This window comes from Mytilus edulis, chromosome 6 (genome assembly GCF_963676685.1).
Source record: "Mytilus edulis chromosome 6, xbMytEdul2.2, whole genome shotgun sequence".
In the NCBI taxonomy this organism is placed as follows: domain Eukaryota; kingdom Metazoa; phylum Mollusca; class Bivalvia; order Mytilida; family Mytilidae; genus Mytilus; species Mytilus edulis.
The window spans coordinates 84,998,314-85,025,385 of NC_092349.1; the positions used below are offsets into that span (position 1 = coordinate 84,998,314).

Consider the following 27,072-nt stretch of genomic DNA (forward strand, 5'->3'; position numbering starts at 1 on the left):
TACAAGAAATGTACTTGAATTTTTTATGAACACAAATTCTAATTCATGTACTTTCAAATTCCAAATGATGCTTGTATTAAAAAATAACTAAAATTTTCATATATTTGATGAATTCCTGTTTAAATTACTCTACTATTGTAAAATTATAAATGAGAGTTATAAATATTTATCCTATTTCCTGATGGTTGTGCCATAAGATAAACTTGAAAATTCATAGGAATCCATTATCAGATGAGGTGACTTTGATTTGACAGTAATCGAAATCTTTCACAGCAAAACTTCTTGAACATACTTTTTGTTACTTTCTGAAGATCAAACATAAAACTACTGAATATTTATCTTTATTTCGTTCATGAGATTTATAACAACAACTCTTTACCTTGAACTGTATTACCAGACTGACCTTGACTCTTAACATTTCCTGTACCTTGATTACCACTGGTCTTTAAAAACATCTAAAAACAAGCAATCTCCTGATTTTATGATTCATTTAAAATATCATACTCGATTGAATTGAAGAAACGTTTCCAAATTTCATTTATAAACAATCTGCATTTCTTGTAAACTTCACTTAAAGATGGTAACCATGTATATACTTTATAAGAAATTATGCTATCTGAAACCTTTAAAATTTTAAAGGACATGCAATGTCATAAAGCAAATAACAAACTAGTGACAGACTGAGTACCACTTTATGATTTAGTACAAATGTATCGACATTATTGAGAAAAATAAATTCAACAATATTCAGCTTTATTTACATGTATCCCTTAAAATCATGATCTTGTCATGAATTTAAAGAACTTTGTCTTCTTATCAAAAGTTTGTCATACTATGTAGTGGGTTACTGCATGTGATCTAGAGTGCTGTCATTTGGGACATTTCAATTAGCGGTAGATTTGAATAACCTTATACTACAGTTACAACATAAGACATCATTAAATATGTTCAACAGATATTTTTCTTGGTTGAATAAAAATAATTTAACAGAACAAAAGAAACGTATTAACATACTTCAAACGGCTAGATAATGAGTCATTCCCAAGAAACAATTTTTAAGCTAAAAAATGTGTTTCCATTTCTGTGTAAAACTATTTACTTAATACAATTTGAATGACTCACAAAGATCTGTGTTCTCATTTCATTTTAGGGACTAAAAGTGATACATCTAAAAACAATTTACAGCAGTTGTCATTTGTTTATGTAATTTATACGTTTCTCGTTTGTTTTATTTTATATAGATTAGACCGTTGGTTTTCCCATTTGAATGGTTTTACACTAGTAATTTTGGGGCCCTTTATAGCTTGTTGTTAGGTGTGAGCCAAGGCTCCATGTTGAAGGCCGTACATTGACCTGTAATGGTTTACTTTTTTTAAATTGTCATTTGGATGGAGAGTTGTCTCATTGGCACTCACACCACATCTTCCTATATCTATATAGGACTTTATTTCAATACCTCCATTTTAGTAATTTTCCTGGCCAGTTTTTCATTGTGATGTATCTTTAATGCTTCCTTGTTTAAGTCTAAAGCCTCTTTGATGTTACCCTGCTCCACCATGTTCCTAGCACCAGATATCATCTGATTGTAGATCTCTTCGTCCTCTTCAGACAGGTTCTCACCAGGAGTGTCTGTAGAACTTGACCTTGACCTGTCTCCTTTAATATAAGTAAAAATGTCAATCAGAGTCATACCAAAACTAGTTTTAATAATGTCTGGTGTATATTGTATGTCATAGTTGTAAATATTTGCATTCCCAATAAATATTAATTTAAATACACCATTTCAGAAACCCCATATGAACCGCATTATATGTACTTCTACACTTATTTCCTATCATTAAATTGTTCTGTAGACGCCATTCTAAGTGGTGAAACATGTAGACCATAATAAAGCATTTCCTTGCAGTAATTCAGGATTTTTTTGTCTTTTTAAAGTAATAAATACACCATTGTTTGATAAAAAAAATAATAAGTGTTGTGAATCTTTTTAGTTTTAATTGTGCAAAATTCATTTCTTTTATTTTGTTGTAAAAAATTAACCATCTCCATAAAACCACACACATTTAAGTGCATGCTACAACAATCCAATGCACTAATAACTTTATCATTTAGTTATATTTATAAGTAATCTAACATATATATGAAAAGTAATATATTGTTTTCATTTTTAAAAGCTCATGATTGTTCTTTAAACTCATATACAGATTGTAATTATAATAACTGGGGGCAAGTGATAGACTTTTCTAGAACCAAAAACTTTATTTTAAAGGTCAAGGTGCAGATAAGAAGAGGGTTAAATCACTATAGTTACCTGTATCTCCATCTTCACCTGTTTCTTTAAGGTAGGCCTGGAAAAACATCAAAATGTTATTCAATTAAATCTTTAAATATTATAAAATATTTTTATACAATGTAAGATGATTTCTGACCAACAAAATACCAGGTAAATAAGCTTAAGTCTAGTCAACATTAAATGTAACACAAGTATTAATGTTATCATCTTCAGAAATGCTTTCAGAGCTGATCGATTCTATTCCAAGAGACAAAAATAACATCAAGGGAAAATAAGAAACATATCAAGAGATTTAAACAGCAAAATAATTCACTATTTTCAATAGGTTTATAAAGGAATGTAACTGGATTTACTGACAGCTTCAAAATACTTCTTAGTAAACACAGAGTCTGTCCAACACATACCTCCATCTTTGCGATCTTTTTGGCTAGTTTTTCATGGTAGTGCATCTGAAGTGCCTGTCTGTATAAATCTAAGGCCTCCTTTATTTTCCTTTCTGCTGTTAATTGTTTAGCATTTGTGATCAACTCTGTAAATATTTCCTGTTCTTCTTGACTCATTTCTGGAAAATGAAAAAAAAAGCTTATCCCTTATTCCCATGATTTTCACAGATATAGAGTTGTGCTTTTTTTTAAATTCTTTTTGTAAATGTACATTCTTTTAAGCACCTCTTGTTATACAACTTAAATTTGTAAAGTGGAGAGTTGAGTCAATAAAAAGAAAGTTTAACAATGTCACTTACTGACTTAGTAATGTGCCTTCATCAGTCATTAGTCAGGAATTCTTTTTGTTTATTGCCCTTCCAGAAATTTTGTATTATACACCTTTGAACGTCTCTATTAAATGTGTTCAGAATCTGCCAAGACTGAGGTAATTTAAAGCTTGACATAATTTGGTATTATAGGTATATAAACTGTTGAGAGAATATTTGGGAAATAGTACATAAAATATTAATTGTTGTTTCATTATTAGTATTTGAACACAGACATGCTATTATGTGTTATTGGGAAAAATTATAGAATGTATTGCTTTCCATTAAAAAAAATCTATTTGTTTTCTAATTTCTGAGAGAACAGTTTGAAAGTATTGAATGCTAATTTTGAAAATACTTGATGCCAGATTGTGGAAAACAAAGATTAAACAATTTAAATCCTGACATGGCTAACATAGACAGATATATGATACACATAATACATGTTAAACTACCTTTAGTATCCTGTGATATTGTTACTTTTGATAAACCATCCCCTGTTTCTTGTACTTCCTGGTCCATTATTCTAAAATATCAAAAATTCATATTTAATGTTGAGCCATTTGTTTTGAGGACATGTGGTATAATGAATAAAGGTTATTATAGTCATAAAAATTTATTTTTTCAGAAAAAATACAGGCATACGACAGGTTTTGAACACCAGCTATTTTCATATAGGTTAATCAAGTAAAAGTAAACTTATACTCTGCCAATCTCTGGTAAGGTTTTAACAGTAACTGTGAAGTAGATAACTTGAACACAATTAATATACACTCCTTTGACTTTGTAATAAATTTCACATTCATTTGTAAATTGTAGTCAAATTTAATGACGCTTTTTCTGGCATATTTTCTGGCATACAAATGTATATATCTAGATAATAAAACCTTATTACCATAGCTCCACTGGAAATAATCTTAGATGCATGATTTTTTTATTATTTGGGTAGTTCTTATACTACCCTATTATCACGACAAAGATTGAAGTCCAAATAATTATGAAGTCATATTAATGTGTCACTGAAAAAATTTAAGTAGCCTTTGAAAACATCATAATTATCAGTCAAGGGTTTAACTTAAATAAGTTATCAGAGAAAAATAACATGCATGTGTTATTACAGACACTTTCATGAGTTGTCTACTCTTTTTTCTGTTATCTGTAATAACATATTTTTATTATTCGTTAAATAAATCATAAATATTTAATGTGTAATGAGCACTTGGGAATTCTTAAAACTTTGCGCAGTAGCTTAATATATTACCTTGATAACTAATTTTATAATTCCATTAAAACAATTTTGATCAACCATGTTAAACCAATGAGACAAGGCTTTTAAGGACAAACTAAGCTGTAATAAAATTGTTGAAGGCCGTACAGTGACCTATAGTTGTTAATGTCCGCATCATTTTGGTCACTTGTGGACAGTTGTCTCATTGGCAATCATACCACATTTTCTTTTTTTGTATTAGTTATTACAAGCATGTAACTTACTATATGAGAGTAAATGAGACACTTGGAATCTGGTGCAGTGCCTCATTACAAGCTCTGATCATCATTTCTTACAATGAATTGAAATACATTGTTATGCAAGTTAGAGCAAAGCCTTTAAAGAGATATAGAAGAATATATTTTCTGTAATAACATAGGTGTACTATGCATGATTGGTAAACTATGAGCTGTTATATCTTTGCAAAGATAAGTACACTTAAAGAAAATTATAATATCAATAGAACTACAGAAAAATTTAACAAAATAAAGGTTGTATATTTTCCCTTTGAAACATGTAACATACATGTTATCACAGTTTTTTGATATTTTAGCCGACAATAACAACATGTATGTTATTTTTCTCTAATAACTTATTTAAGTTAGACCCTTGACTGATTATGTAACCGGAGAGCATGAATTTCATTACAAATTGTTTGTCTCCATTGGGACTCAATCCCAGGACTTAGAACTGTGTTACAAGACAGCATGTTAACCGACAGAGCTAAAGAAAAACTTCCTTTAGCTAAACTGCTTACATCTGACTAAGTATCTACCACATTTGTTAAGGGAAAGCATTTCCCCCATCTCAAAAGACATCATACCATTATGACTTTGACAACACATACCCTAGCTAGAATTCCTTTCTAACCACCATGGGTTTTGTAGTTGGGGACCAATGTAACTTGAATGCATGAATTTCATTACAAAATTGTTTATTTCCTCAAGGACTCAAATCCGGGACCTAGGTGTTACAAGGCAGCTTGTTAACCGACTGAGCGAAAGAAGTACTTCCTTAGCTCAACTGTTTCCGGCTGACTAAGTACATGTAATGATGTATCTACCACATTTTCTAAGGGAAGCAATCCCGTCACAAATACTTAGACAAGTATTCGGAAAGTATAATTTTCATAAATCATTCCATCAAATGTTAAAATACAACTTACAAGCAAGGACCAAAACTCATGAAGTGGGTCTCATTGGGGTCTAAGCGTGATGCAGAATTGCTGATTTTTTGTAAACATCGTAAACGTGAAAGTCAAAATTATTGTGCTATGAAAAGAGGAAATGAAGTCTAGCAGGAAATGGGAAATTACAAATAAATGAGAATTGCTTACGTACATATTGAAGTTGGATACTGGAATCTGACGAAACAGTAAGCGGGAACCGTGATCCGAACCCCCGTGTCTGGCCATCGATGAACTCCCCAATCAATTAAATTTGGAAGGTCTGAAAGTAAGTTGGCTTAAATAGGGCATATATGAACTAATGCTTTTGATATTTTTCATTAGAAATCTGCCATTACGAAGATGTTCTTGCTCATTTACTGATTTAGTAAAAAAATATTTTTTATGTCTCAACTCATTTTTATTTTATTTTATTTTTTTAGACAAATGGGTGAATGACAGCAGTCATAAAGGTGCTTACTCTATAGATTTTGCGTTGAGTGTATATGGATTTAATATGTCTGGTTGATTAAAACAAATTTTAGCAAAAGTATTTGCGCCAGACTGATATTCACATTTTCTGATGTTATTTTTCGTTTTTGAAAGTTCCGCCAACAGGAAGTGACGTATTCTAATCCTTGTTTTGGTCGAAATCAAGTTGATTTATCGTACAAACAAGTTTTGCATGATGGTTATTGCTTTTATATAGACACAAACATTAACAGGCGAATAAAACAAAACACTAGTCCCATATATTATCAAGAATGACCAATAAACTTTACTACAGGAATGTGAGTTAAATATCCGGAAATATATTTTCCGTCATTGTTTTTCTTACAGGTGCTCTCTTTTTTTAAAGTTAAAAAAGTAATATTCTTGGAAAAAAATAAAAATAAGAAGGATTTGTTCTGACAAGGACTTTGATAGTCCTACTAAAAAAATCCCATGATTCTAACATTCAGATTTTAATGAATTTCACATGTCTGAATCAATCTCTTTGTGTATTCTGAGGCTTGAAATAGAAAATGATCACGAAATTCCAAAATCTTTCAGTTACTGTGGTAAGCTAATGTTCATAAAATAACTGAATATTTAAAGAAGTAAAAAAATCTGTCCCACATTTGATATGAAATTGACTGTAGGCTTCCATGTCTTTGTATCCAATATATGTAAAAAAAATTTTAGAAGAAGTGGTATGGTTACCAATGTCTATGGGACAACTCTCCAAAAGAGACCAAATGACAGAAATTAACAACTATAGGTCACCATACGGCCTTCAACAATGATCAAAGCCCAAACCACAGAGTCGGCTATGAAGGGCCTGAAATGACAATGTAAAACAATCCAAATAGGGAAAAACTTAAGGGCAGATTTTATGTACAGAAAATGAATGAAAAAACAAATATGTACATGTAACACATACACAAATGACAACCACTGAATTACAGGCTCCTGACTTGAGACAGGCACATACATGTCGCGAGGTTAAACATGTAAGCGGGATCCCAAAACTTCCTCTAACCTGGGACAGTGGGACATGTATACCAGTACAATATAAGAACGAACTGAAAAAAATCAGTTGAAAAATGCTTAACTCATCAAATAGATCAAAATACAAATCAGTTCCAAATTCCAGCAATACTACTTCTATTTGTCTGCATTACTGGACATCACAAAGGTTCCTGTAAAATTCTTAAATCTTAAACGAAAATGGCTGACATCACAAAGGAAAAGTGATTGTTTTATGAAGTCATTAGTTCTTCAAGTGCTGCAGATTCTCAACTAGTAAAATAATGATCTATTGCTAAAATGTATCTTTTACAGACCTGCCAACTATCCCAATTGTCATGCTTTAATCCTTACCCTGATAACGGGATTGTAAAACAAGTCAAAATCTTGAGTTTTACAGGATCTTCACAAAATTTAAAAATTTGTTGGTAACTGATTTTGAAGTATCTGACCAATCTATAAGTTTATTTATGACAAGTTAATCAATAGTAAAAGGTTGAAGACCTGGATCTTTCATACTTTGCATATACATGTAAATTGTTGTCAGTTTCCCTATCAAATGTCTGTTTTTTTCTCCAGGCAACTTAAAAGTGGTGTTTAACACACCAACAATCAATCATTTTCATTGTTCATTATTCAATGTTAAGTTTTCCTGGTTAAGTTCGTTTCTAAGAAAAAATAAACAATAGGTCAACTTATTTGGGAAAATGTTTGGTGTATGGAATGATTGTAAGGCTATATTGTTGCTGGAGCAATGATGATTTAAGTTACCAAAGAATTTTGAAAATTGTTAAATCTTGTAGGCTAATACACCTTATCGCTAATCCTGGCTGGCCCGGCCACTTGAAGTTTTGACGTCAACAACAGTCACTTTTCCATTATGGCGTCAGATCTTTTGTTTTATGACGTCAACATTTTACGGGAACCTGTGCGTGTCCAGCAATGGCGGACAAATAGCGATAAGGTGTTTACAACTTACTTTATAGCAAAGTTAGATCGCTATCAAAATTGGTATAAGGGAGACAACTTGTAATTTACAAGGCTATATATATCGGGATTGGGTGTTTTTAAGCTCCTGATTTTGGGATTGATCCTTACGTGATCCGGGGATATATTTTTCGAATTCGGGATATGAAGTTTCTTTAAATTCTGCATCTCGGGATTTCATGGTTTTAAGCCCGGTATTTCGGGATTAGGACAACTCCGACCACCCCTCAAATTAGCCTTATAGTCGGTCTTGGTCATTTATACAAGATTCATATCCTACCATTGACAGGTTAATAAGGCTCTCAAAAGAAAAAGCACTGATGGATTGTCCTAGAAGCATATTTTATTAGACTAATAATGGTCTATATATAAACAGTTACATTTATTTCATGTTTGAAACGGTGCAAATTTTTAATTTGATTTGACTTTTACCAAAAGAAGCATTGTAGCAAAGGAGAAGAATAATTGTGGTCTGAGGCCAGAAACACGAAATAATTGAATTTAACAGAAAGGAAACAAATATCGGACTTTGGAAAAAGGGAGAGAGCTTTTCATACCTTTTATGAAATTCTCCATACATAATATCTTTGACAAAAAATTATCCTACAATAGTTCACAAGCTGTATATGCCCGCGATTTCGCGGGTGTGCTCTAGTATATATAAACAGATGTCTAGTTTTGATGGACTTCTGCTGGCAGATTACAATACAGATCTCCATGTCTTACAACCTATAGAAACAGAATATGATTTTGTATTTAAGCACATGATATCCACATCTTGTAGATTAAGAATCTGATGTTTGTATTTCAGCATCAGATCTCCATAGTGCTAATATAAAATCTAGGGATACAGCATCATATGCTTCAGTTGTAAAAACATCAGGACCAAGTTCTAGTGAAGAAAAGTCGCCTGTAGAGTTGAACCTCACTTGTAGAGGACAGCGTGGGTTTGGTGACTTCACAATAGAATCTTATTTCTCAGGTAAATTGTATAAAACAAATACTTGCATAGTTGTCATGGTTGTAGGCGAAATTGACTGTTCTGAGAAGTCACATTGGATGGTATTTTATCTGATACCATGGATACTTGTAAATCAAAAATTTTCAAATGTATTTTATCATGTTTATTGCAGTTAATAGTGTTTCATTTAGTAACCATAAGTGAAGTTTTTTTTTTATGATATTTATTAGTACGGTAGTTATAAATTTGTGTCTCAAATAATGCAACAAATGGATGTAACCCATTTTTACACAACAACAAATGAATGTAACCTGTTTTTACAAAACAACAAATGAATGTAACCCATTTTTACACAACAAATGAATGTAACTCATTTTTACACAACAACAAATGAATGTAAACCATTTTAACACAACAACAAATGAATGTAACCTGTTTTTACACAACAACAAATGAATGCAACCCATTTTTACACAACAAATGAATGTAACTCATTTTTACACAACAACAAATGAATGTAAACCATTTTAACACAACAACAAATGAATGTAACCCATTTTTACACAACAACAAATTAGGAAGGTTGTATTATGTTTATGGTGTGTTGTTTGTTGTTATCTTCAATATGGAACTTTATCTGCCCTTTTTCACAAAGCCTTTCAAAAAAGTTGACAATTGGTATTGATGTTTAGGACTGTACGTGGCTTTAACTGTTTCTTAGAAAAGGGGCAAAAGGAGTTTTAAGAGTTTTCACTCTATATACATGTATACAAACATGTATATTTATCCTTAATAAAAAAAAAATCATCAGCTTTATAATAATTGAATTGATTTTGGCATACATCTTCAGGTTTCTAAGGTATGTGAGTTTCAGTGGGATTTTTGTGGTTGTGGAAAAACTATGTTTACATGGTTCATCATGTTCATGTGGTACACATAATCAAATCACTTTTTTGGTTTACTCATGCCATATTATATTCCTCTTATATCTGAATGGCTAATGTCTCCAACACCTACATATTAACTACAATATGTGAATTCAATTTTAAACCTACAAGAATGAATTATTCATATTTTCTACATTGCAGTGAATTTTGAAACCAAATCTGAAATGAAAGCAGCTGAAGACAAGACTGACAGACATACTGAAGACTTTAGACCAATTAAAGATGGTCAGTCTCCTGGTCCATCATCAGATGACCACAGACCCAGTAGCAGTCAGAGTACAAGGCCTAAAAGTCATACACCACCACTGAAGTCTCCACATATGATATACTTTTATTCTGGAAATCCAATGGTAGAAAAGACTAGAGGAATACTTCATCTTTATAAAGACGAGTAAATATTTATTTCATTGTTTACTAGTTGAACATTTAATATCATTTTAAGTCCTTTATATAATATATATATACATATATATATACATATATATATATTGGAAAATAGCACTTACTGTGTTTACACACAATAAATTATTAACCCATCTATCAGTAGTTTATAAATAATAATATATTGTTACTGATGTTGAAAATGAATGATCTATAAAGACAGTTTTTACTTTTATCGTGAAAGAGTTTTGGTCTTTTCAGTCTCTGTATATTGGAAATGTCATTTCCAACTTATGAACCACTCAACCATTATAGTTTCATTTTTTTTTTAATATGTCATGTATGTTGACAGTTGTTAGTGATGAGAAAATTGAAGACAAGTTTTAAGTCAATTTTATTGATTCATGAACAAATGATGAATATATACTTTATTGTTATGAACTACATGTCACTTAAAATTATATTTTTTTAAACATGTACACGTGTGAACTGTCTACAGTTATTATTGGAAAATTGACTTTCAGTTTTATGGACTATCGTCCTGCTGGTCTGTTCTTAGATTTACCACCGCGTTCAGTTGTCTCTATTTTTTGTGGTCGTCTGTTGTCTGAAGGAACAAAACCTGCTTCCTTTTTGGTATTGCCTTTTGACTGAATGTCTCCTGTAATGAAAAAAGGAGATAACTGTATTGTATTTTAAGGTCCGACGGCATCAATTGGGGATTTGATGGTCGCAAATTAAGTTTACTGGCGACGTGTTAGTGGAGACAGTAAACAGGTATTTGCTACCATCAAATCCCAAATTGATGCCGTCGGAGCTTAAAATACAATATTGTTATCTCCATTCTAATGAAACTGAAAGAAAACTACGTTAAAACATGTATTTAAAATCTGTCATATGCCGTCTGCGCTTGCACGTTATCCAATCAAAATGAACGTTACAAACGTTGTTGCATTAGAATTTGATTTTGATCAAATTGTACTGTACATAATGTTTCACAGAAAGTATGTTCTTTATGAATTAATGGTAATATGGATTCAATCATTTTCTAAGGAACCAATTTCAGTGGATTGAAAAAAAATTACTTTACGATGATCTAATTTGTGATTTTGCCAAAGTCATACAAACTGAAGAAAAATTGGTATCCCAGGAGTAGTAATGAATTCACAGTATGCATGTATGTTATACTGTATAGACTAACTTCGAGTATAGGTCAATCAATTTAAATGACATCATTAAAAAATGCACTCTTGCTTAAATTGATGTAACAATGCAAGCATGTCACATGGAAAAGTACAGGATAATGCACAAATTCGAAAGTCTTCTATTTTTGAATTATCTGACAAAATGGCTCTCAGTAGGTAAGAAGAATCTAGTTCCATAAGTGGATCCAGTGGGGGGGGGGGGGGGGGTGCTTATATAGGAAATCACTGAAGCATGACTGGAGCAGCCCCTCCCCCCTTAGGTCAGTCAGCAGGCCCCCCTTTCAAAAAGTTCTGGATCCGCCACTGAGTTCTAAGAAATATTTCAAAATTAAAGCTTTATCAGGAATGATAATGGTCTAAAATTTTAAAAAGTGATGAGAGTGAACTGATAAAGATTAAAAGGTTAATTACTTTCTAAACTTTGTCGGTCATATTTAGAACATTAATGATATAGAAACACTAGAAAATTCTTATCCTTGCTCCATATATGAAAATAATGTTTAGATAAGACAAGAGTCCAGGTTTTGCTGTGCCAAACTTTCAAAATTTTTAGATTTGAGAATTGATAAGGAATGTTCACTGACATATTGTCTGAAAGTTCTTTTTTCAATAACCATGATAAGGTTGTTTTATTAGGAGGAGTTTCAAATAAAAAGATGTACCATTTTGGTAGTTATGGCAAAATATTATTTTACCTTTTGTTAAACTGTTGAGGTTCTTTTACAGATATCCAACCAGTTAATTATTTTAACTTCAACTTAAAACTTTGCAAGTAAAAATATCAAATAACCATAAATACAGGATAATGTGCAGGTACCTAATTTTCTTTTTCTTAAATCAGAAAATTCAGGAAAGGAAGAATGAAACTTATGTTTAAGTTTGGGTAGGCAATTTTATTTTGATTTCAAATTTAAAAGTAAATATATATGACAAATGAATGTAAACTTATGTTTCACATATCTAGCTTCTGATATACTGAGTAAAAACACAGCAAATAAAGCAACCGACAAAATCAGTCTTGCCATTGACGGTCTGTCTGATGAAATGAAGATAGTATTAAAAGAGTAGTTGGTCACATCTACATTCAGTTCTTAAGTTATATGTTACTGTTCCAGATGAACAATTATATGCTACTGTTCCAGATGAACAATTATATGTTACTGTTCCAGATGAACAATTATATGTGTTTTCTGTATTTTATGACTATATATGGTCATGCAAGGATGTCCTTGTTTAATGTAAAAATGTATTTCATTTGAGATATGTATGAAAAGGTTGTAGACTAAAAAACATGACATTTAAAACAACTCAATCTCAGAAAACCTTGACACAAATTTTTTTTTTATAAATTTTTGTTGAGCTTGCGACTTTTGTCGTAGAAAGCTTGATATAGGGATAGTGATCCGGCGGCAGTGTTAGCTTACTTCTGAAAAGCTTTATATTTCAGAAGGTGGAAGACCTGGATGCTTCATACTTTGTATATAGATTATTCATGTTATGAAGTTTCCTTCAGTCACATGTCCAATGTCCTCATGTTGATCATGGTTCAGTGACTACTTGAAAAAAAAAGTTAAGATTTTTGTAATGTTAAATTCTCTCTTATTATAAGTAATAGGATAACTATATTTGGTATGTGCATACCTTGCAAGGTCCTCATGTCTGTCAGATAGTTTTCACTGGACCTTGACCTCATTTCATGGATCAGTGAACAAGGTTAAGATTTTGGTGGTCAAGTCCATATCTCAGATACTATAAGCAATAGGTCTAGTATATTTGGTGTATGGAAGGACTTTAAAGGTGTACATGTCCAACTAGTACTGCAGGTGTCATCTGACCGTGACCTCAATTTCATGGTCAGTGATAATTGTTATGTTTTTGTGTTTTGGTCTGTTTTAATTATACTGTATGCAATATGTCTACTATATTTGGTGTATGGAATGATTGTTAGATGTACATGTCTAGCTGCCAGGTGTCATCTGACCTTGACCTCATTTTCATGGTTCAGTGGACAATAAATGTAATAAAGCTCTATATTTAGGACTATCAACATAATATTAATGATTAGTAAAGAAGGCGAGACATTTCAGCGTGTGCACTCTTGTTATTAGAATTTGTTAATATTTTATGGCCCCGCAACTCCGAAGTTGCGGGGCCATATAGTTTTAACCTTGTCCGTCATTTTGCAACAAACCATTATACGTTTTTTCTAAACGCCTTCAGATATTGGGCTGATTTTTTGTATGTGAGTTAACCTGTGTTACAGGTCAAGTTTAAGTTTTGTTCCGCTCTGCTAATTTTTATCGAAATTACAGGCTTTGGACTTTGATAAATTGTTGAAAGCACAGTTATACGGACTTATTTTCTAAACACTTATAGATATTGGGCTGATTTTTAATATTTGAGTTAACCATGATGAGTTACAGATCCAGTATAAGTTTTGTTCTACTCTGCTAATTTTTGCTGAAATTATGGGCTTTGGACTTTGATAAATTGTTGAAAATCACAGTTATACAGATTTTTTTCTGAAGGCTTTTGGATATTGGGCTGGTTTTTGGTATGTGAGTTAACCATGATGAGTTACAGATCCAGTTTAAGTTTTGTACTGCACTGCTAATTTTTGCCTAAATTATGGGCTTTGGACTTTGATAAATTGTTAAAAATCACAGTTATACATTTTTTTTTTCTATAAGGCTTTTAGATATTGGGCTGATTTTTGGTATGTGAGTTAACCACAATGAGTTACAGATCAAGTTTCAGTTTAGTTCAGCTGTGCTGATTTTTGCCAAAATAAAGGGTATACGACTTGAAAATCACAGTTATTATAACATACCTTTTTTCTAAACAACCTTCAGATTTTGAGCTGATTTTGGATATGTGAGACTACCATCATGTTTGTGTCCACATATGTTATTGAAATTACAGATTTTTCAACTTGTTGAGACAGGGCCATTCGTGTCATTTTGACACATCTAGTTTCTTATTGAGACATGTAGTTAACTTTTAGTGAATACTGCTTCAATAATGACACCAAATGTCTTTAAATTACATTTTTTATGTCAGTGCCTTTTTGTCGAGCCTTCGACTTTAGTCGAATAAGCGAGACTAAGCGATCCTACATTCCGTCATCGTCGTCGTTGTCGGTGGCGTCCACAAATATTCACTCTGTAGTTAAAGTTTTTGAAATTTTATTAACTTTCTTAAACTATACTGAATTTCTACCAAACTTGGACAGAAGCTTGTTTATGATCATAAGAAAGTATCCAGAAGTAAATTTTGTAAAAATAAAATTCCATTTTTCCGTATTTTACTTATAAATGGACTTAGTTTTTCTACGAGGAAACATTACATTCACTCTGTGGTTAAAGTTTTTAAAATTTTAATAACTTTCATAAACTATCCTTGATTTGTACCAAACTTGGACAGAAGCTTGTTTATGATCATAAGATAGTATCAAGAAGAAAATTTTGTAAAAATAAATTTCCACTTTTCCGTATTTTACTTATAAATGGACTTAGTTTTTCTGCGAGGAACCATTACATTCACTCTGTGGTCAAAGTTTTAAAAATTTTAATAACTTTCATAAACTATCCTTGATTTGTACCAAACTTGGACAGAAGCTTGTTTATGATCATAAGATAGTATCAAGAAGAAAATTTTGTAAAAATAAATTTCCACTTTTCCGTATTTTACTTATAAATGGACTTAGTTTTTTTGCCAGAAACAAAACATTCACTCTGTGGTTAAAATTTTTGAAATTTTTATAATGTTCTTAAACTATCCTGGATTTCTACCAAACTTAGACAAAAGCTTGTTTCTGATCATAAGATATTATTCAGAAGTAAATTTTGCAAAAAAAAAATTCACTTTTTCCGTATTTTACTTATAAATGGACTTAGTTTTTCTTCCAGTTAACATTACATACAGTCTGCAGTTAAAGTTTATAAAACATTTATTAGATTCATAAACTATCCTGGATTTTTTACCAAACTTGGAAGCTTCTTTCAATCAAAAGACAGTATCGAGAGGGAAATTTTTATTGATGTTTTTCCTCATTTTTGTTGAGTCTGCGATTAACAGCAAAAGTAGGCGAGACACTGGGTTCCGTGGAACCCTTACGAATTTTATAGCTAACTATATGATATGGGTTTTTCTCATTGTTAAAGGCTGTATGAGTGTCTATAATGACTCACATCCACTTCATTTGATCTTTGGTGGGTAGCTGTTCCATTTGCAATCATAGCACCTCTCCTGATTTCTATGTTGTCAATATTATATATAAAAAAATGAAATATTTGGGCTGAATGTAATGTGCAGAGATAAATGAACACAGTTGGTCTTATGGTTCATTATGCCCCACCTACGATAGTAGAGGGGCATTATGTTTTCTGGTCTGTGCGTCCGTTCGTCCGTCCGTCCGTTTCGTTCGTTCATCCGTTTCGTTCGTCCGTCCGTCCGTCCGTCTGTCCCTCTTCAGGTTAAAGTTTTTGGTCAAGGTAGTTTTTGATGAAGTTGAAGTCCAATCGACTTCAAACTTAGTACACATGTTCCCTATGATATGATCTTTCTAATTTTAATGCCAAATTAGAGATTTTACCCCAATTTCACGGTCCACTGAACATAGTAAATGATAGTGCGAGTGGGGCATTCATGTACTGAGGACACATTCTTGTTGATAAATGAATTAACTTTACTGTTATAAATAACATGTCATCATGGTCATAGATACAGAGATAACCATATGCAATTATATATATATAATATATTAACACTTGTGAATATAGTTCTCTGATTTCTATCAATATTATAGACCCGTGTCATCCTTTCTTTATGAATTTCTTTCTCCGACCAGCTATTTCTGTTTCACTAGCTTTTTCCAATTTTCTGTCTTTCTTTGGAAAATCATTTCCTACTTGTTTTGGATTAGCTTTTAGTTTAGTTTTGGCTTGTAAGTGTATGTCTCCTGGAATAAAACAATCAATTTTTATGTTAGAGAAAAGATTTACTGTACTGAAAAACAATTTGATATCAATTTAGCAGATGCTCTAGATCTGTTAATTGTTCTTTTCATTATAATAAACATGTAGATACCATCAAGCTAAAATTGATCATGGATTAAATATTTTGACTGCTTTTCAATATTTGAGAATTTTTTATTTGAATAAATGTATATTTTGATGAAATAAACTTTTTATGAAAAAAAGTCCCTTCTTTTCCTTTTACCAGACTGACAAAGTTAAAACCTTATAAATAAAAGGAAAACCAGAAACCCAGAAAAACTAACCCTAACCCACGTGTAGCAGAGCTGACAAATTCATACTTCTGGCTTCTGCTCTTTTCAGTTATAGATATAGCTGAATTTAATCAATAAAAGTGTTTCAGTTGAAAAATAGGTGATGCACAACATGCACAAGAATCACTATAACATATATGAGGTGAACTTTGATTTTTTTCTTTCATTTTTCAATGATTTCCAGATAAACTTGTTGAGTATATATTTTAGAGAAAGAATAAAAGCAAAAAATAAAATATTAAATGGCTTTTAACTTCTATGTCAATTGGTCATTGGCAATCACACCACATTTTCTTATTTTCATATTTACTATTTTATTCAGTAATGATGGTTAAACATATAAACGAGTAAATAACTTACGTTTCACATATCTAGCTTCTGATATGCTGAGTATAAACACAGAAAATATAGCAACCAACAAAATTATTCTTGCCATTGACGGTTTGTCTGATGAAATGAAGTTAGTATTAATTTTTAAAAGAGTAGTTGGTCACATCTGCATTAGGTTCTCAAATTATTGAAATATGTTGCTGTTCCAGATGGACAATCTGATGACATTTAAAGAGATTTAATCCTAGTAAACTCTGACATATATACTTGTTTTTGTTTTATTTTTTTTTGTTTAAAATATATGTGTTAATACTATTTCTGGTTTTATGAATTTTAAATTTTATAGAACTCAGATTATAAAAATAATAAAAGGGAAATTACCTTACAAACTGCACTAAAAATGTAAACTGTATATGATCAATTATGATTTTTATATTTATATAGGTTGACTCCCTACAAACCCATAGAGTGTTAGTAAAATCTGTAGGGTGGGAGGGGAATGTTAAAATTAAACAATTGTATTTTTTAGATATAGCACAATTAATATCAAAGTTGAATTAATATTATATAATCTGGTACCAAAATCTTTGTCATACTGTGTTATGTGTTCATTTATTGTCTAGCATGCAACATGAAGCTGTGAAAGCAAGACATAGCAGCCATCTTAGATTCCATGTCCTTGTCAAGACATAGCCATCTTAGATTCCATGTCCTTGTCAAACATTTGCAGAACTGTACTGTTTTGGCAGAAGGTTTTTGTCGACCCTGCAACTTTTGTTGCAGAAAGCTGGACATAGGGATAGTGATCCGGCGGCGGTGTTAGCTAACTTTTTAAAAACTTTATATTTTAGAAGGTGGAAGTCCTGGATGCTTCATACTTTGTATATAGATGCGTCATGTTACGAAGTTTCTGTCAGTCACATGTCCAATATCCTTGACCTCATTTTCATGGTTTAGTGACTACTTGAAAAAAAAGTTAAGATTTTTTGTAATGTTAAATTCTCTCTTATTGTAAGTAATAGGATAACTATATTTGGTATGTGCGTACCTTGCAAGATCCTCATGCCCGTCAGACAGTTTTTACTTGACCTCGACCTCATTTCATGGATCAGTGAACAAGGTTAAGTTTTTGGTGGTCAAGTCCATATCTCAGATACTATAAGCTATAGGTCTTGTATATAATCGGTGTATGGAAGGACTGTAAGGTGTACATGTCCAACCGGCAGGTGTCATCTGACCTTGACCTCATTTTCATGGTTCAGTAGTTATATAGTTTAGTTTTTGTGTTTTGGTCTGTTTTTCATATACTATATGCAATAGATCTTCTATATTTGGCGTATTGAAGGATTGTAAGGTGTACATGTCTAGCTGGCAGGTGTCATCTGACCTTGACCTCATTTTCATGGTTCAGTGGTCAAAGTATTTTTGAGTTTTTTGTCTTTTTTTCTAATACTATATGCAATATGTTAACTATATTTGGTGTATGGAAATATTTTATGATCTATATATTAGTCGTGCAGGTTTTATTTGACCTTGACCTCATTTTCACTGTTCATTGCTCAGTGTTAAGTTTTAATGTTTTGGTCTGTTTTTCTATAACTATAAGCAGTAGGTCAACTAATTATTATTTGTTGAATGAAAGAATTGTTAGCTGTACATGTCTTTATGAAATGATTTATCTGACCTTGACCTTAATTTCAAGGTTCATTGGTCAATGTTTAGCTTTCTTGGTTAATGTGAAGTTTATGTGACAGTTGTAATAAAGCTTTATATTTAGGACTATCAACATACTATCAATGATGAGTAAAGAAGGCGAGACATTTCAGTGTGTGCACTCTTGTTAATGATGAAGAGATTTATATAATCTGATGCAAATTTTTGAAAATACATTTTTTTCTTCATTTGCAGAATTTTTCTGATAGATGGACTTTGTTTTTTATAGTTAACTATTTTAAACAGTCTGGGTCTCAACATTTTTTCATATGATAAATTTATAAACCTCCATGGCTTATTGCTATCTATTGTTAAAAGTTAATCCCCAGTTAGAATCACAATTTCACATACACATGGAAACGGCGTTTTGCATTTGCGCCGATCTGCATTTCATTTGCGCCGATTTTTTGGAAAATGACGCAGTCATTGTTCCATAACTGGCGACCTGAACTTCATTCCATTTCTCTGCCTACCGCGCTTGGTTTTGTATTTACTATTTTCTATACAAACTGGAATCTGCTTGTGTTATCATTAATTATGCATGAGAGGTCATTGTGTAGTAATCAGCCAGGAACCAGTTTACAAACTAACTGGTTTCTGCTTGTATTCCACTACACTCGGACAAAGTGTTATAGTTTGACAGGAACCAGTTTAGAATTTGTAAACTACAAAACGTTATCGGTTATTGTTCATTCCGTTTTGGAGTTTCATACCGACTTTTATGGTTTGAATAAGCTTAAGATCCTTCAAACATTAATGTGATAGGTATATTAAAGACTGTTTTACAAAAGGATGGAACTGTTTTGCTTTCAAAGTCGTACTATAGTGATATCTGTTATGTACGGATTTCCACTCTCACCGGTTAATTTCTTTTTTTACACGTGCTTTTGAAACTTCCTGTTTAAACATCGCAAGTTTTAAAATTGTTTTTTGAGTGAATTTAACTTATTTTAACAATCATGAAGCGTTCCAGAATCATTTTCAAGCAGTTTCTTCTTCTCTTTGATGATGGAAAATAGGTTTTTCTCAAGAAAATACCGCAAACGATCGCAGAGGAATTGAAACGTACAAGTCAAGTCGGCACCTGGTTAAATTGGCATCTAGTCAAATCGGCACCTATTTGACGTCAATTCGGCATCCAATAATATTTGTTATAATATTTTCTATTCAATTAATTAATAACTGTTACCAAGTACATAGTGAATATGTTGTTGTGTATTTAGGTAAACAACGAAACCAAAGTGAAATTATGTTGTTGTGTATAAAGGTAAACAACGAAGCCCTTACCCAAGCTGTTGTTTTAACAATTAGACAATTATTTAAAAAAAATGGAAAACTATGAGTCCCTTTCAATAAATCAAACTTTCATGCCAAATAATAAGCAAATTTAAGGTGTTTTTTTTCAGTAAAAGCATTAAACAAACAATCCTGTAAAATGCTCAACTGGTTTAAATAATGCATAAAAATATCCAATATCTCATGTATTAGTCCAAATAATTATGACGTCTGGCAAGGCTATTTTATTTTTTTTCTGTGACGTCTTCCTACGAAGTTCGTAGGAAGGCGCCCCAGAAAAAAATTAACATAGCCTTGCGGTCATAGAAAGGTGTCCCAGAATAAAATTAAAAAAGCCTTGCCAGAGGTAATAATTATTTTGACTACTCATATATATATCATTAAAAATACACCAAAAATGTCATTTAGTTGAGAAAAATAAATATATACAAAATGTACAATGAACACCCAAAAATGTGAAAGTTAGTATTTAACTCTTTTTTGCTTAAATACTGAAAAAAATTCTGGCAACCCCTTACTTATTTTTACTCTTTTTGCTTAAAATACTGTTAAAATATATATTTAACATGGGTGACGAATTGACTATATCAGGTGTCGATTTAACCAGGTGCTGATTTGTCCAGGTGCCAATTTAACCAGGTGCCGGTTTGACTAGAATTCTTTGACAAATGTTTGAAATTACCTGAGTTTCATTAGACCTTTGATAACAGTAACAAAAAGATTATTTACTTTATATTTTGTGGTATCAGGTCTGTTCGCGCCCAATACACTTTCGCACCTTGCAGGTTCGCACCTCGCACGTTCGCACCCAAGGTCTGTTCGCACTCTACTCATTCGCGCTCAATTTTAATTCAAATTCAAGTTGAATAATTGGAAAATCATGATTGTTGTTTTAAATTGCTTTGGTGTAAATACTGAAAGTATTTATAGCTTGGTATAAGTAAAACATTGAAGATTTTAAAGGAATAACACAAAAGATAATTGTTTTTAACAGCTTGGTCCCTTTGATCTGAAACAACAAAACAATAAAATATAGGAACCAAAATATAGCAATCCACTATTATAACCAAAACATGATAAAATCTATTCAACACACAGAAAAAAACATAGTCAGAATCTCACTTCATTTTGAAAGAAGTCAATGAAACAAAGTTATAGCAATACACTAACCAAAACATGATTAAGATTTATTCAACACAAATAAAAATGCTGTCTCACTTTATTTTGAGACAATGACAACAATTATACTTATAAGAAAACACTTGCTTACAGAGTTATTAAACACAAAACCAATTAAGATTGGGTGCGAACATTTAGGGTGTGAAAGTGAAAGGGGGCGAACATGAGTGGGCGCGAACGGACCCGGATTCAGACTATGTACCAGTGAGAAATATACAAGCCTTTCTACGGTATTTATTTGTACAATTCAGGTAGTCTTGACCTATTCATTTGTCTTAAAAAAACAGCCAGTTGTCACCTTCACTTCACACACACACATATATACGAATATCAATTATATGCTTACGAGACATGTTGCATTGTTAAACTAATTACGGTATGTGAAAATCAAGACTTGCATAAAAACTATCCCAATATTAGAGACAGTGGCGTCATTTTTCTTCAGAGCTTTCAGCTCTTTGATTCTTTCATTTGCGCCGATTTTTGTTTTCATTTGCGCCGATTTTATTACAGGTAAATTACAGGTGAATAGATATAAGAAGATGTGAGTGTCAATGAGAGAACTCTCCATCCAAGTCATGTTATTTTTCATTTATCATTATAGACCTCTTCCATTTGCCACTTGTACAAATGTAATGAATTGTCAATCACAACATGTATATAACTGTTTGCTCACCACTGGGAGGTGGAAGAGGGCCTACAAGATACATCTTCAGACCTGTTTCCTTGTTGACCGTATCCGTAATTCTTTAGCATCTGTCTCTCGGACATTTACCACATGGTTATGCTCGATCTGTGTTTTGACAATAGAATCCGTGGTAACTCTGGCTTTACACGATTTTATGGTACATTAGTAAGATATGTAGTTATGTTTGAGAACACTGACCTTCCGATATGTATGGCCCTTGATGATTAAAGAATTTACTTCTCGGCCCGTTTCAATGTGCAATATGACCATCAAGTTACAACGAAGTTCCAGAACAATATGAATCAAAATTAACTTAAACATGGATGAAAAACAATTATAACCCGATTTTACCAATGGTATAGCACAGTCCATGTACAAGTTTTAACTTACCTGTAAATCTAATTAGGAGCAAATATAAAATCGGCGCAAATGAAAAAATGAAATCGGCGCAAATGAAAGAATGAAAATTTTCAAAATCGGCGCAAATGTCATACGCCCCATGGAAAGTAAAAAAGAATCACTTAATGAGAAGATATTTTTTATTAAGATGTTGAAATGAAAAGCTAAATTGAAAAGATTTTTTAATATCCTTTAAAAAATATTTGCTGTATTATAAAGACATGTTTTGTTGTAGTTTATTTTAGTTCACTTGTGTTATGACTAATATGTTGAACAGCCATATTGTGCTGACAAGTAAATTTATTAACCCAAATAACCATTTACCATGTTAGAAGTGTCTGATGCATCTGTTTCCTTCCAAGTTTATAATGAGTAACTGATAACATATTGTATTGAAATAACTACAAGAACTGTAAAAGTGTAGGTATCCCAAGTTTGTTTTTATTTTGGTCATTATTTTGTATTGTGGATTGTAAGCAAAATAATATATGTTGATAATCTTCCCCAAGTTGTAGGTCTTTACTTTTTATAACGTATCTTTCATATTGTAAACCTGGTATCTTTGATGATTGTTATGCCCCCGCTGTAGCAGAGGGGGCCTTAAGTTTAACCCTTGTCTGTCTGTTCGTCAGTATGAACTTCCGTCTAAATGTATGTCTGTACATTTTAAAGTTGGTTTCCTTCTCAAACTTTAGTTGGCCTCAACCAAATGTTATGAAACTTATACACAATGCTTATTACCACAAAACACAGATCAAGGTTGAATTTTGGTAACAGACATCACTTTTACGTTTCTAGAGTTAAGCCCCTTTTCAAATGAAAAATTTCTGAATACTGTGTGAGAGATTTTTCTTCCAAATTAAAGTGGTTGAATTTTTACAAATGTCACTTTAAAATTCAGAAATCAGTTATATTAAGCCATATGTTACGAATCCCAGTTTCCTTACAGTAATGCCTTGCAAGACATATCATTCATTTATACATGCATAGATCTATGATGAAGTTTGTTTGCTTATACATGTAACACCATTCAGAGTTGTAGGGTAAAGCCGTTTGGTGTTTCAATATTGTGATTTTGTCAAAGAGTAGCATTGAGTAGTAAAATCTGTCTGTTATAATGATACTGATGTATGAAAATAAATTGAAAAAGAAAATTGGCTTGTGAATTGAATTTATTTCATTGACTAACGTCCATCTTTTGGACGTATACCGGTTACACGATTTCCTCGGCTTTGGGGTAATTTATCTGTTTCATCAATGTTTGGAGGTTGGAAGACAGGTTTATTTCTAATTGCTTTTTGTTGCTTATTCTCTTGTGTATGGAGGCTTCCTGAAACAGAAAGGGTCATTGTCAAAAAATGTTTTATTAGGTTTCAAGGATAGAGTTTCCATAAAAGAAAAGTTACTATCCATCAACTAAAAAACTTTTTTTTTAATTTAAAACCAGATAAACATGATAAATGAACACACTTTTCTCATGAGCAATTAGAAAAATAAGAATTAAACAGAAATATTGAAGTCTTGTTATCCCATTTTATGTATAACAGTCAATTCATAAAAAGTATCTGCACTGTATTTTTAACCTGTTGAAGAATCCTATTGTAAAGAAATATTATAACACTCCAAAATAACTAATACTATAATGTAACTTTTTTAATGTAAGATGAAACATAGAAATTATTTGTTGTTGAGAAATTTATGTGGTAAGGAGGGGGAGGAGGGGTATCATTGGTGGTGTTGAGAAATTTATGTGGTAAGGAGAGGGAGGGGGATATCATTGGTGGTGTTGAGAAATTTATGTGGGGAGGAGGGGTATCATTGGTGGTGTTGAGAAATTTATGTGGGAAGGAGGGGGGGAGGGGTATCATTGGAGTTGTTGAGAAATTTATGTGGGAAGGAGGGGGAGGAGGGGTATCATTGGTGTTGTTGAGAAATTTATGTGGGAAGGAGGAAGAGGAGGGGTATCATTGGTGTTGTTGAGAAATTTATGTGGGAAGGAGGGGGAGGAGGGGTATCATTGGTGGTGTTGAGAAATTTATGTGGGAAGGAGGGGGAGGAGGGGTATCATTGGTGGTGTTGAGAAATTTATGTGGGAAGGAGGGGGAGGAGGGGTATCATTGGTGTTGTTGAGAAATTTATGTGGGAAGGAGGGGGAGGAGGGGTATCATTGGTGTTGTTGAGAAATTTATGTGGGAAGGAGGGGGAGGAGGGGTATCATTGGTGGTGTTGAGAAATTTATGTGGTAAGGAGAGGGAGGGGGATATCATTGGTGGTGTTGAGAAATTTATGTGGGGAGGAGGGGTATCATTGGTGGTGTTGAGAAATTTATGTGGTAAGGAGGGGGAGGAGGGGTATCATTGGTGGTGTTGAGAAATTTATGTGGGAAGGAGGGGGGGAGGGGTATCATTGGTGTTGTTGAGAAATTTATGTGGGAAGGAGGGGGAGGAGGGGTATCATTGGTGTTGTTGAGAAATTTATGTGGGAAGGAGGAAGAGGAGGGGTATCATTGGTGTTGTTGAGAAATTTATGTGGGAAGGAGGGGGAGGAGGGGTATCATTGGTGTTGTTGAGAAATTTATGTGGGAAGGAGGGGGAGGAGGGGTATCATTGGTGTTGTTGAGAAATTTATGTGGGAAGGAGGGGGAGGAGGGGTATCATTGGTGTTGTTGAGAAATTTATGTGGGAAGGAGGGGGAGGAGGGGTATCATTGGTGTTGTTGAGAAATTCAATGTTGTAGAACCACCATGCTTAATTTGCCCATGGGGATCCCTAAGATGTCTAAAAAAAATAAAGATTCAAATAACGTCAGACAGATAACTTACTTTTTATATCTTTGGCTTCTGATATACTGAGCATCAAAACAACAAACACAGCAACCAGTAAAATCAGTCTTGCCATAGTAAGGTTGGCCTAATGAAATTAGAATAAAGATAGAATGTAATATGTTAAACCTTATAGTTATGACATCATCATGACATAACCGAAAAACTATATCCAATAATTAATAATTTTGTGTCTTTTTTTTGTTCTATCAATCTATTTTGCTCTACAAAAGTTACTTAAATTGAGTTCTTAGTATAAATCTCTGATAAGTATATATAATTACCTGTTAGGCTGTTACTGATAATTCTGTTGTATATTGATATAATTGTTTTAAATCGTGTTTAAAAAAAATATAATTATTTACAATTGAACTTCTAGAACATATGTATTTAGTCAACTTAAGAAAGTAACCTATATTTTGATTTGCCACGTCTAAATACTGAACTAGTTGTTTGTTCATTTAATATTCCTGACAAGTAACTGTGCATGACAACACATGCTACTTGATGTAGATATTTCAAGAATTTTTGTTATTTAATTTCAGAGACAGTTGTTTTATTTTTTAAACAAACATATATTTGTATAGATAGTCTTTAAGACCATTAAAAGCTAACTAGTGCTTGATTTGACAATGGCATATTTTATAGAAAGGAAGCATATTACAAAAAAAATCAATAAATATTCTAATTCAGAAATTATTCTATCATGCCATGCTCTATTCTCATTTTAATGGGTAGGCCTTGTATTTGTCAATATCTTTATACCGAGTGTTAGTGAGGTGTAAAATATTAACAAATATAATGCCTACTCATGTTCAAATCAGCATAGAACATGGCATGATGGAGTAATTTGATTCTGATTGAAACATTTTGATCTTTTGTACTTTGAAGCTGACCTATAATATAAAAAATCAAATGAAAAATAGGGGTAGTCCCTAGGGTCACTCACACCCTCTTGTGTGTGTTTTGAGAACTTGTAAAAGATTGAGATACCAACTCCTAAACCATATTCATTCCTGTTTGTCATTTCAAAAAGATTGAATGACATACAAGGTCAATCTCATTGCACATTCAAAAGGCATCCATTTTGATTTGATGAGTCTGAAATGTTAAAGAAAATCAAGCGATTCATGATTAAAGATGCACAGATACATGTGGACTTTCTTTTAGAATTAATTTATTTAATTTCCTTGTAAGCTAGATATTAAGTTGGTAACAGTTTGACATGTACAGGATATGGACTAATATAATTGTACAAACAGATATGATAAACTTAAGCAACTTTGAATGGTTACTTTGATTGAATACCTGTGTATGAATTGAACAATTAGGGGGTAAAAACATACATATATGGCCCTTTATACCAGGTATACTAATGCAACAACGTTTGTAATGTTCATTTTGATTGGATAACGTCACTTATTTACATGGCATCAATTAGGAGATAACTGTATTGTATTTTAAGCTCCGACGGCATCAATAGGGGATTTGATGGTCGCAAATTAAGTTTACTGGCGACGCATTAGCGGAGACAGTAAAAGGGTATTTGCAACCATCAAATCCAAAATTGATGCCGTTGGAGCTTAAAATACAATATTGTTATCTCCATTCTAATGAAACTGACAGAAAACAACGTTAAAACATGTATTTAAAATCTGTCATTTGCCGTCTGCGCTTACGCGTACGTCCCATAGCATCAATTGTCAATTCTAATGCAACAACATTAAGAGAACAGTTACGAGATGTGATGTTTTACTTAGAAGCTCAACAGAAATATCCCAGGAAGGAATACAAGACGGTAAAATAACACTTGGTGCTTCTGGGAACACACCATCACCCATATTTAATAGGTAGTATATGCATGTCATGACTATAGTTGTATGTTGGTTG

The 27,072-nt window shown here is 32.3% G+C and overlaps 2 protein-coding genes across 4 annotated transcripts in view; one reads left to right on the forward strand and one right to left on the reverse strand.

Moving 5' to 3' along the window:
* Positions 1-6,096, reverse strand: part of LOC139528741 (DNA excision repair protein ERCC-6-like) — a 54,552-nt gene extending 48,456 nt beyond the window's left edge. Inside the window, exons 1-6 of one of the 3 annotated variants that reach the window (XM_071324887.1) lie at positions 5,958-6,096; positions 3,500-3,570; positions 2,698-2,855; positions 2,312-2,348; positions 1,457-1,656; positions 404-455 (exon numbers count right to left, since the gene is read on the reverse strand). In XM_071324887.1, coding sequence (XP_071180988.1) covers positions 404-455; positions 1,457-1,656; positions 2,312-2,348; positions 2,698-2,855; positions 3,500-3,566 — 514 coding nt within the window. In that variant the 5' untranslated portion in view covers positions 3,567-3,570; positions 5,958-6,096. The remainder of the gene's footprint in view (positions 1-403; positions 456-1,456; positions 1,657-2,311; positions 2,349-2,697; positions 2,856-3,499; positions 3,571-5,957) is intronic. The other 2 variants (XM_071324886.1, XM_071324885.1) reach the window with 2 other exon arrangements.
* Positions 6,097-6,314: 218 nt separating this feature from the next.
* Positions 6,315-27,072, forward strand: part of LOC139528743 (BRCA1-associated protein-like) — a 36,899-nt gene continuing 16,141 nt past the window's right edge. The window contains exons 1-3 of the mRNA XM_071324888.1: positions 6,315-6,537; positions 8,784-8,954; positions 10,022-10,271. Of these exons, the coding sequence (XP_071180989.1) occupies positions 6,456-6,537; positions 8,784-8,954; positions 10,022-10,271 (503 nt within the window). The 5' untranslated portion in view covers positions 6,315-6,455. The remainder of the gene's footprint in view (positions 6,538-8,783; positions 8,955-10,021; positions 10,272-27,072) is intronic.